Source organism: Pezoporus occidentalis, unplaced genomic scaffold (genome assembly GCF_034315485.1).
Source record: "Pezoporus occidentalis ecotype Australia unplaced genomic scaffold, CSIRO_AGI_Poc_V1 ctg194, whole genome shotgun sequence".
Lineage (NCBI taxonomy): Eukaryota > Metazoa > Chordata > Aves > Psittaciformes > Psittacidae > Pezoporus > Pezoporus occidentalis.
The window spans coordinates 1,200,132-1,220,122 of NW_026913791.1; the positions used below are offsets into that span (position 1 = coordinate 1,200,132).

Here is a 19,991-nt window from a genome sequence, read left to right on the forward strand (position 1 = left end):
ACATACCGATGTTAATTCACAGCACCAAGATATTTTTCTACATAGATGAATCAGAAACACATCTGACTGCTCTAAGTCTTCATTAATTAAGCCCACCCCTGGTTTGACAGCCCAGTGTGCGCAGTTCCTGGCTTGTTTTCACAGCCTGTATGTACCAGTAATAACTTTCCAATCGGAGCGTTGTCTTTTCTAGCCTAAATGCTCAAAGCTGTCTCTTTAGATTAACTTTAGCATGTTAATCAGCATTTTGTGCTAAGGCCCTTCTGAATTCTCTTGTGATTTTGGTTACCCCTGTTGATTGACCCCTGGATTTCTCGGCAGAATGACTATCATCTGCAAATCAACATGACCTTGTTTGTTCAGGTTTTTCCCCTTCTTCCCTTTTTTCCCCCTTTTCCCTGAATCACTGCTGGAAGTTAATAATCTGACTCTTTGGAACTGGTTCTGTTGCTGGGGGTTAATGTTTTCAGCTCCCATTAAGTGATTTTAGAGTAAATGTGAATTGCCGTTTGATGCGTATTTGCATTAAGTTGCCTCTGTAGCAAATCTGGGTCAGGGAAAAAGGCTGCCTTCCTTATTTTGATATGAATGGGCTTATATATCTGTCATTCCTCCCTTTGGAATACTGGAGATTGACAGCTGTGATGTTACAAGGTCCTTAAACTATTTCTTCATCTCCTACTACAAATCCTAAAATGAAATGACAGATTGAATGCTAACTAGCGGAGCGCTCTGAGCTCCCAGCCATGCATGCCGAGTGTGCAGCCATCCCAAGGCTTCCCCGCGTGCTCGCTGCGTGCCCGCCCTGCCTGATGACATTAGTGACTCAGCACCAGAACCACGTGGATGCTCCATACGTCCTGCTTGGGAACTGAACACATCTCTGTGAAAAGAACCATCCATCTCATAAAACATAAGTTCCCCACACCCCCACCTCCCTTCCCACCCCCGTTTGAGTCCTGATGAGGTATTTTAAGACTGTTCTTGACATTATTTAAAATATGTGTCCTGTTTGAATGTCAAAGATGACATTTCTGTGAGAGCAAACAGAAGCCACATGCTGCTCTCTGGCTTCTCCCAGAGGATTTCTGTCAGCCTAATGCCTTTTATTTAAAATGGAGGTCACTGGAATTCTAAAGATAACGACAGATTAGATGAAAGTGCTTTTATGATGGTGAGGTTGTGTCCATGTAGAAGTGACTGTTCTGCCATGTTCTATACCCAGCTGCACTCTTGTTCCTCATTAAGGTAAGTTTGATGCTTTGGAATCCATTAATTTGGTCTGAAAGGAAGGGTGAACTAATGACTCTTAACAAACCCTTTTGGAAATAATGTTTGGGGAGGAAGGGGTGGTTTTGGTTTGATTTAATTGCTGCTGTGACTGTGTCGCTAGGAGTTGTGTGCCTGGAGCTTCAAGCGTTACCCAAGGCTTTTGTGCCAAAGCAGTGGAAAACCACTTGCAGGGAGCAGTGTGTGGTTAGCAAGGATGACCTGATAATTCCACCATGCACCCCTCCAAAAGGAGGAAATTTTTCTCTCTAAACATCTCGTTTGACTTTACCCCCACATATTTGGTCCTTTCTGTCCAAGACATCTCTGGTTTCCCTGAAATGGAAGGAGCTCCTATCAATAATTCAGTACCTCCATTTGTAGCTTCACCCCTCTGGGACTGCCCCAGATAGTAATTTAATCTTGAGATCCCTATTTTTTTTCATCAGAAAGACATGGAGCTGGCAGATGCCCATCACATTAGGCAATAGTTAGCTTCTTAATGATGACCCACAGATAATATCAGCAAATCCATGTTGAAGCAAGTTCTGCCCCATTCTCATTTTCTGAGTAGAATGTAAGATAGGCACTTCCAGCATTTCTCTGGAATTGAACTCATTCAACCTTTTGTGAAACCTGGCTGCATTTTCCTACCCTGGCCTGTAAGAGAGAGCAGAGCACAGTTGTGTTTCTGGTGGGTGCTGGACTGAACAGTCATTAGATCAGATGCACATGAGGAGGTAAAGAAATAATCATCTCAGGCATTATCCCTCTCCAGTCAGATTTATTTGTTACTTTTCTGTCACCACAGGAAATATCTGAGGTTCCTATACATAAGAGTATTTCTTCCCTGCAGACGTCAGCGTAGCAGAGGTCTGTCTGAATTAACTTTAGATCAGCTCACTTGGGTGTCAGAAGCTGTCTGTCTGGGAAGCCAGGTAAACACCCACACCAACTTCTGTATAGCTGCAGCTAAACCTTTCCAGTCCGGGGTGAACTGGTTTAAATATAGCTCCACTATGTCGACACTATCCTGATAGATGGAGCATAAAGCTATCCAAAGAGATTAGAGGAACCTAAAAGAATATTGCTGTCTCTTTTGAGCATGTGCTTGTACATTTGATTGCACTTTGTATATGATAGGATTTTTTTGGCTGTTTCTTGAGCTTTTCCAGTCACAGAAAGAAGAGGTGAAAGGAAAACAATTTAAAAATGAGGAGATATGCGCACAGGAGCAGACAGTGTTGGAGGGAGGTTGGGAGGGGTAGAGCCTGGGAATGTTTGTAATGCCATGTTTCTAACTGTCAGGATTGAGATTGACTCACATCCCTTTAGAAGTACACAGAGGTATTACTGTGCATTTGACTGCTGTAGTTTTGCCTCTGATGCAGAGTCCCCTGAGATTTCTTATACCTGCTGGTGAGAGATCAGCGCATCCTGAAAATCCACTAAGAGGAGACCTCATGCTGCTAAGCACATTGGGTCTCCTCTGCTCCATCTCTGCCTGAGTCTGGCTCGATGGCAGCAGTCGGGTGCTATCAGCAGCTGCCTCTGGTGCACAGGAGGGTGATTTCTCAGCAGCGCTGCCATCCAGAACAGGCCCCTTGCATGCCGATCACCGGCCTCTCAGGCATAATAACCATAATGAACACTAACAATGAAAATATATTTGTAGTTATCTTGTTTTGCATAATTGGCAATGCTGATGGCTGGTGGAGGCTAGGTGCATTCCTCTGTAACAGCTGGGAGATACTGCAGGTATAAATTGCAGAAAGTAGTGAATAAGGGAAATGCTTATTATTGGTGACTCTTGTGTGGTTTTGGTGTCTTTCAGTTTTTCAGGGCTCCCACAGCAAGTGTTGGTTGTCTCAGCAACTTGGGTGTCAAAATCCAACTCCCTCATTGTCAGGCCTTCACAGTATTTCTTTTTCTGCCATACTAACATTTATGGGTCCTTGTTTGATCTGGGCTTGCCTCTGGCCCTGCTCCACAGCTCCCTGGATTTTATTAGGAAGATTCGTCTTCTCAAGGAAGGAATTTTTAGAAGACAGGGGATTGGGACCTGAGCACTGGCTGAAAAGGTGGCTAAAAATACTGCTTCAGGAAAAGTCAGGCACTGTTTCTGTGGAGGAAGATGGTGGGAGGCAGGAGGAAGGAAAATGGAAGGCTTTAGAGTTGCTATGTGCTCTAGTGTGTGGGGTGGCCAAAATTTGCCTCTTCCCTGGCAGCAATGGCCCTGGTCAGGTAACTCTGTTCATTAACATCTGCTCTGCAAGTCCTTCCCTTAGATGAGTGCTGTGATTGCAGCCTGGTTCCTCTGACTCTTTGGTATTTACAGGAACATTTAATTCCCTGTTTAGTTTTATAACCAGGGCAGGTCAGTCCCTCCACTCTGAGCCAGGGAGACTGAGTCTGTGAATGCCTTGCTAGAGAAATAGAGCTGCTCCCACTGCTGGGGATGGAGTTCCGACCTGAATAGATACAGAGAGGTCCATTTGTATGGCAGCTCAGAGCTTTTTACATCAGTTTGTCCCCTAGAGGAGAGAATGACAAGCCCTCTGTGGCACAACAGTACCCAGCACTGCCAAGAAGGGTCCTTTGTCAGGATCTGCCTTCCCCATGCTTTGTCTGTGCAGTGCACTTTTTAAATGCTGCTTTTACCCACTGTCACTGCAGCTAATGATTCTGCCTGAGCACACACGTGTATTTGAATAGATAAGTATCTTGGAGAGCTGCTAACAGGACTGCTGTCTGTGCCCGAGTTTACAGAGTAAAGGAAAAAGCTGGGAGAGGAGAGAAGGGACTGACAAGGAGATATCAGCTCAGAGTAAAGAACCTATAAGGGATGCTTGTCAGTCATCAGTGCTGGCTCCTGCCCTCAGCCCAAGAAAGCTTTGCCTTGTCACCGTTCTTGCTGTCACTGGAGACCTGCCAGGGGTTTTTCTCAGGAGCTGTCAGCTTTCTGATAAGCTGAGATGTGTTATCGGGAATAGATCTGAGCCGCAAGCAAGATCGACGTGGCATTGCAGTACGGTGAGGAATGGCTGCCCCTCTTCTGCTGGAGCCCCGCTGAGGTTCAGGGTGCTCATAGAAGGCAGTGGAGGTTGGGTGGTGTTTAGCAGGGAGAAGCGTCGCCCTGATGTGCATGTACCACTGCAGAGCCCCGTGAGCTCCCAAACAAGCTATTTGCTGCTCCTCTCCTTCATATATGCATGTCCTGATGGTAGATGGGCCTCACACATCTGCTAAAGCCATGTTACCTGATTGCACATCAGGATTCAGCAATGCAAATGAGAACAAAGCACCTGACACATGAGCACCATGAGTCCATATGAGGAGTCCATATGAGAAGTCTGCAGTAGCATCCTGTGTGAACAAGACCTTACTCAGCAACTTGTGCAACATAAATCCCAAAGTAATGGATAGAAGTAAATCAGCCTTCCTAGCTCTGCTTTGCAGAGGCGCGGAAGATTGTAAGATGAGATGTTGACAGGGCTAGGAATAGAAATCAGGTCCTTTGCACTTGTCAAAGCAAAGAATTCACTGCGCTTTTGAGGGTCTTTGGATGCAGCTTCCATGAAATTCAGGGAAAGGAGCTACTCAGGACTTAGTTTTTCCTTTCCTGTAGCTCCTTGTCTCCTATCCAGCCTAGACTTGAACTTTTCAAGAGATGAAGTTACTGCCTTTCTCTGGGATGACTGAACAAAGAGCTGGAGCGTTTGACACTTTTTCCCAAAGCTCAGATGCATTAATGTCTCCAGCTTTCTGATCCCAGCAATGTCTGATCATCCTAACTTCATTCATAAATCTCTATACCCTGAGATACCCTACTGTCTCCTGTATCCATCACTTAGTTGTAGGTTGTCCTTCAAGAAAACCCCTGTAGTCCCACTGACTGCCATCAGTTTACCATGATCCCGTCACTTCCTGCTGGCTGTCAGCTCTAGCATGGGATCTGTATGTTTGTCTAATGATGATTTACTGCAGTAACTTGTTTCTGTTCTGGTTCAGTCGAGAGGTTTGCATTAAGTTCTGCTTCCTGGGTTCTCTCTTGCTCAAGATGCACCATAGTTTGAATGGTCATGGCAACCCAGACAAAACCAGAATCCTGTGCCCAGTGTCCCTGAGTAGTTTGTAGGCAGTTGCTGACACATATTATATGTTTATAGTATGTATCTAGAAATTGATCTGTGTTGGCTGCAGAACTGACAGGTAATAACAGTATGTAATCTGAAACTCCCCTCCGCTTTCATTTTCTTCATCCTTTTATATTTTTCTCTTCTCTCTCCTTCACTGATGTTGAGGTCTCTAGAGATAAAAAGTAGTTTGACTAACTGGCATTTCAGAGGCACAGCGATCACAGTTGTAAGAGGAATAAATACCAGTGATACATATTAAATGGCTAAAAAGGGGTATATAAACAGATACTTGTTTATGGCAGAATTATCTAGGGATCTTACTTTTTCTAGGCAGACACCACTGCATGTCACATGAAGCTGGCTCTGCTTTCAGCCCAGCCAGCTGATGAGGGCTAGATAGAGATAGGCTCTTCCTCAGGGTGATGACATCTTTTTTATTTGTTGGTTGGTTGGTTGGCTTTTTGAAGTATGGGTATGTTGTGCAGCAGACAGATTTTCCCAGCCAAGCCCAATGCAAGTACTCAGAATGAACTCTGCAGAACATGCATGCCCACAGAGTAATGAGCAGAAATTAAGAAGGAGATAATATACGGTGAGTTCCAGAAAAACTTCCTGACAGAAAACATAAACAGGCTGTGGCATCAATTTCTTGAGGAAGTGGTGAAAGACCTGTCACTCGGCACATTTAAAACGGGATTGGACAGAACACAAGTACATTTACAACAAGGAGCAATCCAGCCCTGGCCCCCAGGGATGCACAAGATAACCTAATAGGTCTTTTCCATTTCTAGATTCTCTGATTCTCTGTCTTGTCAATGGTGCGGAGCTTTGTCCTGCTCCACTGCCTGTCATGCTGCTGTCTGCTTGAAGATGTTTTTCCCAGGCAGCATGTAGAAATTCGGCATTCTCCCTGAATTAAGCAGCAGTGCTCTGTAGATTTTGGCCTGTGAGTGTCCAGAGAGCTCCATGGCTAGGAAAAGCTGGCAGGTCCTTGCTTTAGTAGCTGGAAGGACTTCTGCAAACAAGCTTTCTCTGTCTAGCTGAAGCCTCATTTCCAGCACTAATGCAACAATTGGGAGGGCTCTGTACATCATTTTTATTATATGGCAGAACCCAGGGAAGTTCATTTTTCCCCATGACATATAGACTTATGCCACAGTCTCAATTTATCCTTCTAAATAATGTAGGTGGCAGTGGTTGATTCACATTAGTTTTTCTTCTGTTCTGATGATATGAAAAACTGAGTTTGACCTCTGCAGCTTGAACCAGCAAGAGGGGAGAAGGAAATTTCACCAGCTATTCTCAGTGCAGCTCTCAGTGGTCGTTTTGAACCGTGGCAGGCAGAAATGAGTTCAGATCCTTACAAGCAAAGGGGTTAATGTTTTCTTTTAGTTCAGCATATGGTTTGTGAGCAGAGTTCCCTTCCTACAGGCAGGCCTAACCAGCAGAACCTGAGCCCTTGGAGGCACTTTAAAAATTATTCCTGTGTTTCCTCAGGGAAGCAGGCTGAGCACCAGCCTCTTCAGTGACCAGCCAACAGTGCCAGCTTGCTGTCATATGCATCCTACTTCTTTCTTTCTTTGCAGCTCCATCTTTCAGTCTGCATATGGGACACAGTTAGGGGAGTTTAGATGTGACCAGTTTTGCAGTCATCTGTGCTAGGCAAGAAGTTGGGTGAAAGACCAGTCTCCCGGGCCAAGCAGTGCTGGGCGCCAGTTGGAATGGTGTGAGCAGTTAGAGAAAACCACCTTAGAACAGTGCTCACCTCCACATCATGAGTACTCTACAGCTTACACATGTAAATGGCGACTCTGTGTGCTCTGAAAATGATTAAGCTGTTTAGAAGAACCTGTCATGCATCCAGCACCTTGGGGATGGGATCAGGTCACATCCTGACCCAAACTGTAGGATCAGGCATGATGGTACAAGGGAGGGTGACTTTCACATGAGGACCGTGCAGCAAAATGGGTGCATTGCATTAGTGTGTATCTTTGATGTCTCACACCGAGTTTCTCATCTTTTATATCATGTATCATGAAATCTGAAAGAACAAGATCACTGACATAAAGCTGACAAAAGGCGAAGTGTTTTCTCAGAAGGGGGTGTCTGCGGAAGGAGGGTGGTGAGGTGGGAGAGATGGGACTCTGCCAGTTTCTGCAGGAAGGCTGCAATTTGTTGAGCATTTGCTAGGCTTTGTGTGCATCAGATAAGAAACAAACAGCTACAGTTAGTATGCTTTGTGCTTGGCTGTTTTTGATTAAAGGCTTATTAAAGGTCCTTTTGTTAGCCAGGCATCCCATATGAAGCTGTGATTAATACGTGTGTATGTGTATGTTTTTATTCCTTTATTGAAGCAATGAATATAAGTGGTTGGGGTGGTTGGAAACACATCAGTAACTGGTTTCCTGTATATTAAAAAAAATAACAATAATCAGTTTCACAAGCTTCTAACAGAAGACTGGGTACCTTTTGGCTGCATGCTGGTACCCTGTGGGTCCAGGGGATATCACAATATATTTATCCAGGAAGATACTTTAAAAGCGTGGGGCATGGCCTTCCTTTTCTGAGGCTGGCTGTTTGAATACCAGATTTGCCATAACCTGACTTGCCTGTGTCCTTTTGTTTGTGTACAGGAGCTCTGCAAATAGAGAACAGTGAGGAGTCAGACCAAGGCAAATACGAATGTGTTGCAACCAACAGCGCAGGAACCCGCTACTCTGCCCCAGCTAACCTTTACGTTCGAGGTAAGAGCAGCTTCCACCCAAGGAGGTCACTCTCTTCCTGCCCAAAAGGCTCCATGGCTTTCAGTGAAGGAGTGTGTTCCCTGTCTCAGTGCCCTGATCACACTTTGTGGGTTGTGTGATGTGGCCTTTTCTTCAAAAAACACGAAGCTAAGGTCAAGGATATCTTTGATGCACATTGGGTTTGACTCACATATCTGGAAATCTATTTTGCTGTTTGTATGGTGTCATGTAAAATGCTGAAATATGGGCAAAATTGGAATTCCTTTCTCCCTTGAACTCCTTAACTTTGGGTCATAGTTACTTTAATTGGGATTGAGGAATGCTTAATCCTCTTAGTATAAGCTAACCTTTGGTGACGTAGTGTAAAAATGGTCATGCTCTGATAAGCCAGAGGTGTTCAGCTCTAGGTGAGCCAATATTTAGGCCTCTGCTTTGGAATTTGTATCTTTAAAAGCTGAAAAGCTTTTTGGAATTGTCCTAATCCGTCTTAAATGCATCACTGGTTAAGCCTCTGGGTATTAATGGCTCACACTGGGAACCTACTGGAAATTAGCCACAGTTCATGTAAAGTTGATTTTTCTAATGGTTATGCTATGTTGCTGATTTAAAACTAGTTTCAATGTAGCAGAATAACTAGGTTTTCCATTAGGACAGTCTCCTGGCAGTTTCCTTTCTCTACATTAAAGGTGTTTGAGTTAGCTTGGAGAAAAGCAAAGGTTATATTCCCTGTATATTTTCTGTTAATTTCAGCAAGAAAAAATTGTGCTGCTTCACATGGAACTCTGAATAACCACAGCCACTAGTTAGGAACCCATGGGAAATGCAGTTACGAATTTTCCCAAGAAGAGAAAGAAGATTTCTGTGTTGGTGCTACCCATTGTTTGTTAGGAAGTTAGAATGAGATTTTATTTCCACATAGTAAATCAGCTGTCTAATAACAAAATGTCATCTTCATTTCTTCCTTCCTCTGTTCTGGAGAAAGAAAATACAATCTTAAAGCTGTATATGTATTGGTTAGTATGGCAAGAGGACAGGAGAACATGATTAAGTCTTCATGTGATGTATCTTTGCTTCTAGGGGTGGCTTCTGGCATTGCTTCCTTTGCTTATTCTGGGGGACTGCTTTTTTATTTTGCAGCGTAATTTGGACTGTAAGAGTCTGTGGAAGACTGAAGTACCCAATTAAGCATTATTCAGAAGATGAAGATGTATCTGTGCAGTGGAATCACTCATTTCACTCTCACAATGTACTTATGGATGATTTTAAATTCCCTGTATTCCTGCAAGTTCGTATTTCAGGCAAGCTGTGCTAAAACTCATCCCACATTGTCACTTGCACTCTGAGGGGAAGGATCCTAGTTACCAGGTTGGCTGTTGTTGCGTAAGTTTGTGTGGATACCCAGCCATTCTGCTGCAGTATTTGGAATGCTTTTGCTCCTGTGACATGCTCAGACTCCACATCTTCTGTTTTCTATAGAGGTGTGGCTGCAAAAAGACACAAGAGCTTCAAGAGGTAGAAGAACCTCCTCTTAACAACTTTCTGATTTCTTACTGATGAACACTTAATTTATAAGTGAATCCTGTAGGAGTGAGGAGTATACTGAATTTTACACTTGGCTTGTTGCTCAGCAAGGTTCATTTATCCTGTTTGGGCAAGGCATGGGCCGTGGATGGGCTGCACATGGGAGAGGTGATCCTAACGTTCATCAAAGGAAGCATGTTCTTAGACATATGCTGTGCTGTTAACTGTCATTTTCTTATACATAAATTTTTGGAACAAGCCTTTTTATTGCACATATAATCTTTACATTGGCAGTCTTCAACCTGTGTGATCCTGATAAAACCCTGCTGTATGTTTAAGACAGGGTACCCCATAAATTATTATTGGATGAAGTGTGCTGTGCATAATAGGTCCTAGATGGTATTTCATAGAATCATAGAATAGTTAGGGTTGGAAAGGACCTTAAGATCATCAAGTTCCAGCCCCCCTGCCATGGTCAGGGACACCTCACACTATACCTTATCATCCAAGGCTTCATCCAGCCTGGTCTTAAACACTACCAGGGATGGAGCATTCACAACCTCCCTGGGCAACCCATTCCAGTGCCTCACCACCCTCACAGTGAAAAACTTCTTCCTTAGATCTAACCTGAACTTCCCCTGTGTAAGTTTTAACCTGTTACCCCTTGTCCTATCACTACAGTCCCTAATGAAGAGTCCCTCCCCAGCATCCCTATAGGCCCCCTTCAGATACTGGAAGGCTGCTATGAGGTCTCCATGCAGCCTTCTCTTCTCCATTTGTGCTTACAGTTTCTCATAGCAAATGTTCTACAAAAAAAAAAAAACAACGTGTTACAATATCAGTTAATGACTTTAAAAAGTCAAACAATATTTTATTTCTTTAACAAGCAAGGAAAAAATGAAAGTGTCTTACTTTCTCAGGTCTGGGATGCAGAGTAAAAGAATCCTTGGTTTTCCTTCTTGTCATAGTCGTACAGTGTTGTCATTAGACGGATCAGTGACTTCCAGTAGGGTTTTTAGAAAGTGCCTGCATCTTTACTAGGGAAGACATTAATTAATGCTAAATTACAGTGGAAATTAAGTGTGTCGGCTGCCCCACCAGTGCATGGTGGTTTCCTAATGATTGACCTCCTTGCAGTGAATACCCAATAAGTTAGCCACTTTCTCTAAAAGCATGGCTGAGTGCTAAGCAGCAGTACTAATTCCCACCCTCTGTAGTTCTCAGGGCTGCTTGTGTCTGCTCTCATTTGCAGCCTATTGTTTTTTCAATACTTTAAATGTTTGTTTCTCTTGACTCCTGAGGTTTCTGGTTTTGATCGTGTCCTCCCCTTTCCTAGCTCCCAGGTAATCCTTTGTAAGTGTGCTGTGTTGGAAAGCACAGGCTCATTAGCATCTTTATCATACTTTTCATGCTAACAAAGGAAGATACTGAGAGCTGAAAAGGAGTATCCAGGCACTGCTCAGGGCTTCCTATATCAGTGAAAAAAAAGGAGGAGAAAGGAGCAGGCTACACCAGTGTCTTGTCTGTGTGAATCCTTTAGAGCCAGCACTTATGCACAGATGGACTTCATTAAAAGTTAAAACATTTCCACACCAGGGATTTGTGAATTAAAATGGATGTGTTTTTCTTGAAGCTATTATTTTCATTTAAGTGTGCTGGAAAGCAGCCCTCCTAAGCCTTCTGCATTTGGACTGACAGATCTATCTATCTGCTGCTGCAGAGCTGGGCTGGGGCTGGGGACCAGCACTGGAAGGTAACTGCCTCCTACAGATGCTCTTCAGCCTTCCATGCACAGACACTTGCAGAAAACATCCAGACCATCAGAGGAGCAAAAACAGAGTGAAAGCCAGAGTGGGGAGCATGCCAAGGCAAGGTGGCTATCTGGGGCATCATATGGACTTCAAGGGAGTCACGGTGGCATATTCATATTCTATCCTTTCAGCAGAAATATGCTTGCCTGTGCTGGTCTGGATGTTATTGTTACCACCACGAAGGAACGCTCATCCGTCCGTGGTCCATGGTTATATGCACCACAGTACATTGTAACAATGATTATATTTGGGACCCAATGGTGCTGCAGGGAGAAGGGAAGGGAATAGAAATCTGTGGAAGATGTGATTCCTCTAATCCAGAGAGCTTGCTGTCTGATTTAGCAACAAAAATCCAAGAAGCTGATTCAAGATATATAAGAAATTGATTTAAGAGTAGAACGTAGATTCGACCTAGTGTGGAATAAAAAAAAAGTGGTATCATTTTGTCATGCTCCCTGGGAGTATATTGTAATTGCACTGATTCACTTATGCTGTTGGGTTTTTATGAAGACATTTCACTCTTCATTTGCCTACACCTTCGGGGACATCTGCACAAAGAGAAGCGTTTTCAGCCGTAAGTCTTGTCTTATGAAATGCCTGTGAAGGTGGTGGCCTATGTGGTGCTCCCCTCAGTAAGAGGCACTGTTATTTTACTCTTCTCCTGTATGAAAGGGCTTTTTGCCCTTCTCTTTCTCTACACATGGCATTATTTTTTTCCTACTTCAGTGAAACAGATGAGCAGAAAGACTGTGTATAATATCCTTATTAATACACTGTGGAGTTCGCTAGGTGTGTTCCCCAGTGCTGCTTGCAGCAGTGAGCAGTGCAGATGCTATTAGAATAATACTTATTGGAGCACTGGCTGCATACTTCCCATCAGATGAGAAATCTGTTGCCCAGTTTTCACTTCTTTAGTGCTGCTTGTCAGGCCCTCAAGACATGGTCCAGTGGGGTAATTGCTGCAAGTTTCCTGGCCCTAAATACTACATGTGCTGTAGAGCTCTGCTACATACTGTAGTACCTGCACAGCTGCATTTTAAAAAAAGACTATTTAAAACTGAATTGTCTCCTCTGTCCCCAAATCACAAACTAATAAATCAGCCTGCAATAAATAGAAATGGTATTACTGCAAAAATCTGTGCTTTCTTGATCTGCTTTTTGAAAGGCCAGGCTAGTATTTCATTTGGCAGCAGGGAAACTTGCTTGGAGTCTGAAGGTTTATTTGCCAAGTTTCACTAAGGAGCCATCACCCAAAATGAAATTAGGTTGTGGCCCTGTCCCTAGCAGTGATTCTCTGGCCTCCACAGAGTTTTACACGTGGGGACTTGGCCATAGCTTAGGCTCAGACACAGAGGTAGCTCACTGAAATGGCTACTTGCAGCTGCATGATGCTTACTGCAGTAGGGACCTTGTGTAAATAATAATAATTCTGAATGACTGACATGGGCCTGGAGCAACAAGACTTGAAGCCTTTAAAAAAGAACATTTTCTGCTTATGTAATATTAAAACAGCTAAAATAGCAACAGCAGTCAAAGCTTGAGGCTGTTGCCAGAAGGGTAAAAGCTCAGGACAGTGGACAAACAGTGACCAAAACTGGGGTTGTCTGAAAAATGGGGAATTGCTATATGCATATTCATGGCAATGTGCTCCTTTGAACCTGCCTCTTGTCAGGCAGGGCTGTTGGAGGTGACATTACTTCACCAGAGAGAGGCACTGCTGGTGTGTGAGGGCCTGGCAGCAATCACAGGCAAGCACAGAGGCTGGAGAGACGTATGAGGGAGATGCCAGGGTGACAGGAAACATGAACAGGCGGTTGAATCAGTCTGGATGACCCAGACTGCTGCTTTGCACAGATGGCTGCCCTGGACCATCAGAAGAAGCAAAACCAGGCTGCAATAGAGGCCAGCAAGTAATGACCCCTCAGCAGTTGGTATGTGTCTGAGGAGGGCTACAGGTCTGAAGGACCATGATTTCCCTGTGTACGCTGTGCAGTCCTGACCTCAACATGATACTGCAGTACAGCAATGCAACAGAGTGCAGTGACTCTTTGATGAAGAAATTGCAATCTTTTTATGGGATTTCAGTATTTTTAACTTCATTTTCTCTGCCCTTGGGTGCTGCTCCATGCTGAAGCTACTGCTATAGCCAAAGCCAGAGCAGCTGTGGTTTGGGCAGATGCAACTTGGCATCTGAAGACTTCAATGTGCTGTATAGAACTGAACTAAATAAGCCTAACAGTTTTGTTCCTTGCAGAGTCCTTTGACAGTTAAAAGTGCAGTGTGAGACTCAAGACTGATTATTTGTAAAATGACCTTTATGGAAAATAGGAGAGTGACTGGTGGCTCAGTGCATGATAGTGCAACACAAAAATGGACTTGGAAGCCTATTTCTCTCTTCTCCTTTTATGACATACATAGATGCCTGTGGAAAATTAGGCCTGCGTATCTGTGCCGACTAAATCTCCATTCCCACCCCTTCCATTTCCACTTGTACAAAGGGTTAGGAAATCCACCTCTGGTTCTCTGAGATTTTCTGCTCTTAATTGAATTCATGCATGTATGTGTATGCATTATGAATGGGAAAGGATGTTTGGGTACCCTGAGCATTCTGTCTGTCTCTCTAGGATGGAATATACTCATCACTGTAGCATGAGAACATTGTTCATTGCATATAATAGGAGGTTGTCTTAGTCTAATGTAATCTGGCATAAAAAAGACAATCTGTCCTTTTGTTCCTCTATACTTCTAAAAGCTGTAAAGAATAAATTTTGATTTATGTGGAGTCCTTGAGACACAAGATGTGCTTTTGGAGATAAGCAGGAACAGGTTCATCCCCCTCTAGTTTTTTGTTAACCTCTCTGTCTTTTGGATCCCAGAGTGTCTGGGTTTGCCTTTATCTTAATGCCTTGTGTAGCACCCGAGGGTTTTCAGCGCAAGGACAGATGCTGGCAGTTCCCATCAGAATACGGAGCCAATTGGGATAATAAACTTTCTGGTTTCTTTCAGGAAAGTATTAGCTTCCCACTCTGAAAAGCTTTAGAAATGTGTTCTTTTGTTTGAGCTAGCGATCTAAAATCTCAGACCTGTACATTTGTATCCTGGCCACAGCCCTCTTCCTTGTTTCAGGGAGCTAATGCCCAAGAATACACAAAAGCAGAGCCCTCCCATAAGCCCAAACTCATTCTTTCTGCAGCAAGCTGCTGTGGTTAGAGTATTGCTGCTACTGCATAAGACAAGCATTTCTGTGGCAGGGTAAAAGCCAAATTCAATCAGCATGGGAATTTCTGCCTGCAGAGCACTGGAGCCGTCTGACGGGACTGGCAGACGCGTCTCTGATACGGCCTTGCTCTTTGCTTCTTTGCTGTTTCAGTGTGGATCTCAAAAGGAGCCCTCCTATCTCCTGGAGTTTGCTATCTTCTGGTGGCATTTCTGCTGTGACTTCACTTGCTTTATCTTGCACATAGACTGGCATGTTCAAGTTAGCTGCCAGGCAGCTCAGGTTCATGGGAACATGGTAACATGCCTAGTGAGCCGTGGTATTCTGCACAGGGGATACTCTGGGTAACCCCAGCCTTAAATCCTGAATCTCTACATGGGGGACAGATGATATCTACTGTCACTGCTCAGTTGTTTTATAAAAAAGCAGAAAAACTTGGTAAAACATGCCTTTTAGTTTAGGATTGGCATGGATAGAGAGCTGGAGATAAGGGAGTATGTGAATGGGATGAGATGAAACTTTCAATTTACCATTTATCAGGTTTACGTCAGATAAAGCGGCAGCTGTTTAAACATTAACTAAAGGGAAAAGAGAGAGAACTTTCTGCCCAGGTGTTCCCTCTTGCCTTACAGCTGTTCCAAAATAGCCTGCTACTGGGTTTTATTCCCCATAAACCACTAATATAGTAAGAGATTAAGGGATAATCCAGCAATTAGTGACAAATAGCAGGCCCTAAACTTGTTCCTGTTTGACAGACCGAAAAGTAATCTGTTTGAATTAGTGTGTTTCACATGTATCTCCTCACCTTTCCAACTCTAATCTGAAGTGTCAATATGTGGGGAAAGCCACTGCTGGAGCCTACTCCTGTCCATGCACACTGATGCAGTGCAGTCCCTGCCAGGCTTCCCAAAACAGAGCCCCTGGCTGGCCCTCAGCTGCAGCAGCACCTTGCCCCCAGTCAGGCCAAGTGGCACCACAGCAAGTCCCCTTGGTGTAGCTGGGGACCCATCAGCACTTCCTAAGGGCAGAGGGGGGGCTCTGGGGCTGCTGCACTTCTGCAGCAGGAGTGGGTGCTCCTGTAGCTATTTAAGCAGCATCCCTCGATCCTGCATTTTTCACCAGCCTCTTCTCATTCTGTTGCACAGCCACTTTGACTGCTGCAGGATGGTCCATGCTTGCAGGACTTGGAGTCTGTATTGCCCTGTTGTGATGTTAGCTCTGCTTTCCAGAAATGCAGCCATTCATGGGTCTGCCTGGTTTGCCAGAAGCACTGTCCTTCCTGGGCAAGGGCAGGAAACAGATTTTCCCTATTGGGAAGAGCTGAGCAGAAGGCAGAAGCCCCTTGCTGTTTGCCGAGGCCATGCAGATTCGATACGCTCCATTAAATTAGGAAATAAAGCGGTGGCTTGGGAGCGGCAATAAAGAGGTTCCCTCCCGTCACAGGGTCTCACAGGATTAAATGAGCCTTATGTTAATGTTTTGTGGACCAAGAAGTATATCCCCTGCCTGAAGCTGGGCAGAGGAAACCTGAACCTTAAACTAGGACTGTTGGTTTTGAGGATGTTCAGGTGGGGGGCCTTGCTGGATGTGGCACTCGCTTGTGGACTAGTTAAACTCTGGCTTGGCTGGTTGTGGTCCACTGATACGAGTTCAACTGAAGAAATGTAAACAACTGTTTTGCTGTTCTCCTGCAAGCTCCGTTACACTTCGTAGGCCACTGTTGTAGCTCTTATTGGCAGTTTGTTGCTTGCTCCGTACCGTGTCAGTGTTGGTTAAAATCCTGTCCTTTAGTTGCTGGAAATGGCTGACTGTACTGTTGCACTGTATAATGCCACATGCTGTTCTCTAATTTGCAGTGTTTCTGCTGGAAAGCAAATTCCTCCCCCCACTTTCTCCTTCCCCCATCAAAAATGTGACTCATAAGCGCTCTTTAACTATCAAATCCACTTCTGTGTTCTCTCAGTGAGTGTTCGATTACAGCTAATACGCCACAGATCTGTAGCTGGAGTGAGGTCACTCCTGCTAGAGAAATAAGATCTCCTTTGTCTGTAAGGAAAATGCAACTAACCTTCTACTGTCTCTCCCGCAGGAACAAAAACTGGGATCTGCTCAATTTTCTCTGGGTGTTTTTGTCCTTCTGATTTCTTGTCCATCTCTCACTCGCAGCACAGTGTACCAATAAGGCTCTCCCGAAACTGAGCCCAGCTGAGACTGCGCATGTCTGTCACTTGCCTAATACCTCTCTGCTGCATTTAGCTCTTTGTTTGGAGAGGGGGAGCAACTCTTCATGGTAGAAGATTTTTCATTCACCACTTGGAACATTTCTTTCATACTTGATAAAATTCGGATCTACACGTATGCTCTTCCCAGTGTATGGTCAATAAATCAAAGTGCCTTTGCCATCATCTTTATAGCTCGAGTGGGTGTGTGGGAGCACATCAGCTTGTGTGATGGCTGGAGTCCGTTGCCCTGTGTGTGTGTGAGAATGCTTTGCACATGTAGATATGTCTGTGCTTCCAGCATCTGGCCCAGCGTGGGGCTGCCCCGAAGCACCCTCCATGTGAGTATGCGTGGGACATGCGGTCCCCTGCACCCTGCCTCAAGGAGCGGTGAGCAGATTGGTGAGGCTCCCTGCTCCGGGCCAGAGCAGTGTGAGTGTGGCACACTCTTGTCCATGACATGGTGTGGTGTATGTGCACAGTGGGAAGTCATGGCTGACCTCTGTAGTCTTGTCTTGTCGTTTCAGTGGTGTGCGGACAGATGAAGCTTGGCCTGTTTTTACTCTCTGTGTTTTTCCTTGTCTTTTTTTATTCCCTCCTCATCTTCATCGCACTCTGCCATCAAACAAAACAAACTTTCATCTCTCAGATCAGCGAGAAGGTTGGTCCTTTTCACTTCTTATCCATCTACAGTACGCCACGTCAGATGGGACTTTCCAGTAGAGAGAGGAGAGCCATCTCCAAAAGGGGAGGGTGCCCTACAGACTCTGACTCCCTTCCAGGCGCAGCCACAGTGTGCCTGATGAAATCTGCTTACTGTTTGCTGTGGCTCTGGTGATGGCATTGATACTTTGCTTGCATGTCTTTGTTGCTTAAGATTTAAAATGCACATAATATATTCTGCATGCAAATACCAGCCAGGGCACCTTTATTCAAAGACAGGGTCAGAAGGAGTGCATGCTGCTGTATGTGGGGTCCTTCTCTAACCCATTACCTGTGCTAGGTGCCAGTGTAATACCTCTAAACTGCTGCTTTCTGGCCGGAGATCAAGAGCAGTCTTTGGAAGCAGAGATCAGAATGATCTCCAATCCCCTCATGAGCTGCTAGGGAAGAGCAGGTTCCTCAATTTCTCCTGTAGCTTTAAAAGTTTTCACTTTCTCTAGGGGCAAAAAGCTTACTTTTTATCTCAGCTGGAGAATAACTCAGCATGCTGCCTTCCCTTGTCACAGGGCAGCAGGAGCAGCTGCCTGAGATACGGAAGGTCCTCTTGATGAGGCAGCTTCCCGGCTCCACTGCAGTTCCTACTCTGGGTGGCCGGTTCTCCATGCTCAGACAAGAGCCCTTTGCATGACCAGGTTTGCTTCTCCTTTCTTCCCTGGGGCTGGGTCTTTGTGTTGCTGGCAGGAGAGCAGGGAGCTCTGGCAATGGCCCCAGCCTTAGCGTGGGTGGCTCAGGGAGGCCCGTGGTGATGTGCTCAGGAGCTCATAGCCGCTCAGCAAAATCTGATTTGTACTTTGCCCTGCTCTGTCCTGCTGCCCTCAGAAAGCCAGAGGTGAATAAAGGACAATAGCAAAAGGCAACTCCATCTTTTAAATTAAATCTAGCTCCAGACCTTGCTCAAGGCACTCATGATTTCATGCTGAGGAAAGCTGGTGTTTTTGGCAGAAGTCCTCAACTCCTCCACCAAACAGGTACTATCCAGGTCTGTCCCTCCACACACACTGCAGGAGAGGGATGCTCACAGCGGCTCTCCAGTGCAGAGCTTCTCCCAGGGAGAGGCCCTGGCTCCTCTCACAAATACCATTGGGCAGCTGCATGAGTTGGTCTTACAGTCATCACTGCAACAAGTTTTAACAAGTTGTCACAGTAGTTGTTCCAATACACTGACTTCACTCCTGTTTCTCTCCCTGGAATGTGCTCTCATTTAGATTGTACTGAGGCACAGGGCCCTTGTTGTTTACCCTCTAAAAATAGATTTCATAGAGGATAAAATTACCTGAGCCCAAGACAATGATGAAAAATGAGAACAAGGAAGAAAAGAGAAGAAATTAAAGACAAGGCCCAAAGCCTCCCAGATTTCAGTATATTTGGAGCACCGCTGTGATGGCTCAGGCACCTCTGGAGAATGAACCTTTGACAGGGCACTTAAGCGTTTTAGCCACATGGTTTAGTTGAGGGGAGGCAGCTGAGAATGAATATAAGCCAGCAGGAGTGGATAATTTCTCATTCTTTGTGTCGACCCCTCCTTCCCACCCCCCCAAAAATACCCACATACACAAATATTTAATGGGAAACCAGAAATTAGTTTCTAAATATTCCATTGGGATTTGCTGTGCTTATAATTCGTTTGGCACTGATAATTACATCTTACGTTTTTCAAGCTTTACTTAAAACTGTGTACTGCTAACCCATGCATTTAATTATTGCTCTGTGACTGCTACAAGGTTATTTATTAACGAGTTATTTTATCTTGATACAGTGGATCTTTTCTCTTATTTCCCTCCTTAATGTTGTGTTATTTTCATCAGAGAAATTTCAGAGAGCGAATGCAAATTGCATAGCTCCACAATCTTGCTTTCCCTTACTTTGCTATTAGTATGTCAGCATGCTGAATGCTGATGTGTCTCCAATGCTGCACCACTGTAATGATATATCCTCTTTTATATGTGGTTGTCAGCGCAAATAATTAGACCTAAAAGTTATAGCTGAAATATAATCCAAAAATGGCAAGGCCCTGTTTTGGAAATTGTCTATAAAATGTCAGCACTCAAGGATGCATTGGGAGCATAAATAGTACAGCATTGTTTGAGCACAAGATTAGACTGTAAATGCATTTTTTCTGGTTCCAATTTTTCCTCTCCTGCTGTTGATTCTGTCAATAGATTGTGAGACTAGCAACTGCCTTTCCATTTGAAGTCCTTCTTTAAAATGATAGCACTAGGGTGAGATGAAGGGTGTCTACAGATGAGTAAACTGTGCAGACTGATGATCATGTTTGAGGATATCTCCTGAATTCATTCCGAATCAGAGGAGGTGGTTCCTGAGGAAGGCGGGAGTTCTGGGCAGGGTAG

At 44.6% G+C, this 19,991-nt stretch overlaps 1 protein-coding gene across 14 annotated transcripts in view; it reads left to right on the top strand.

Moving 5' to 3' along the window:
- Nucleotides 1-19,991, top strand: part of PTPRF (protein tyrosine phosphatase receptor type F) — a 400,395-nt gene that overhangs the window by 298,119 nt on the left and 82,285 nt on the right. For all 14 annotated transcript variants that reach the window (XM_062617270.1, XM_062617271.1, XM_062617275.1 and 11 more), the window contains one exon: nt 8,042-8,152. In XM_062617270.1, coding sequence (XP_062473254.1) covers nt 8,042-8,152 — 111 coding nt within the window. The remainder of the gene's footprint in view (nt 1-8,041; nt 8,153-19,991) is intronic.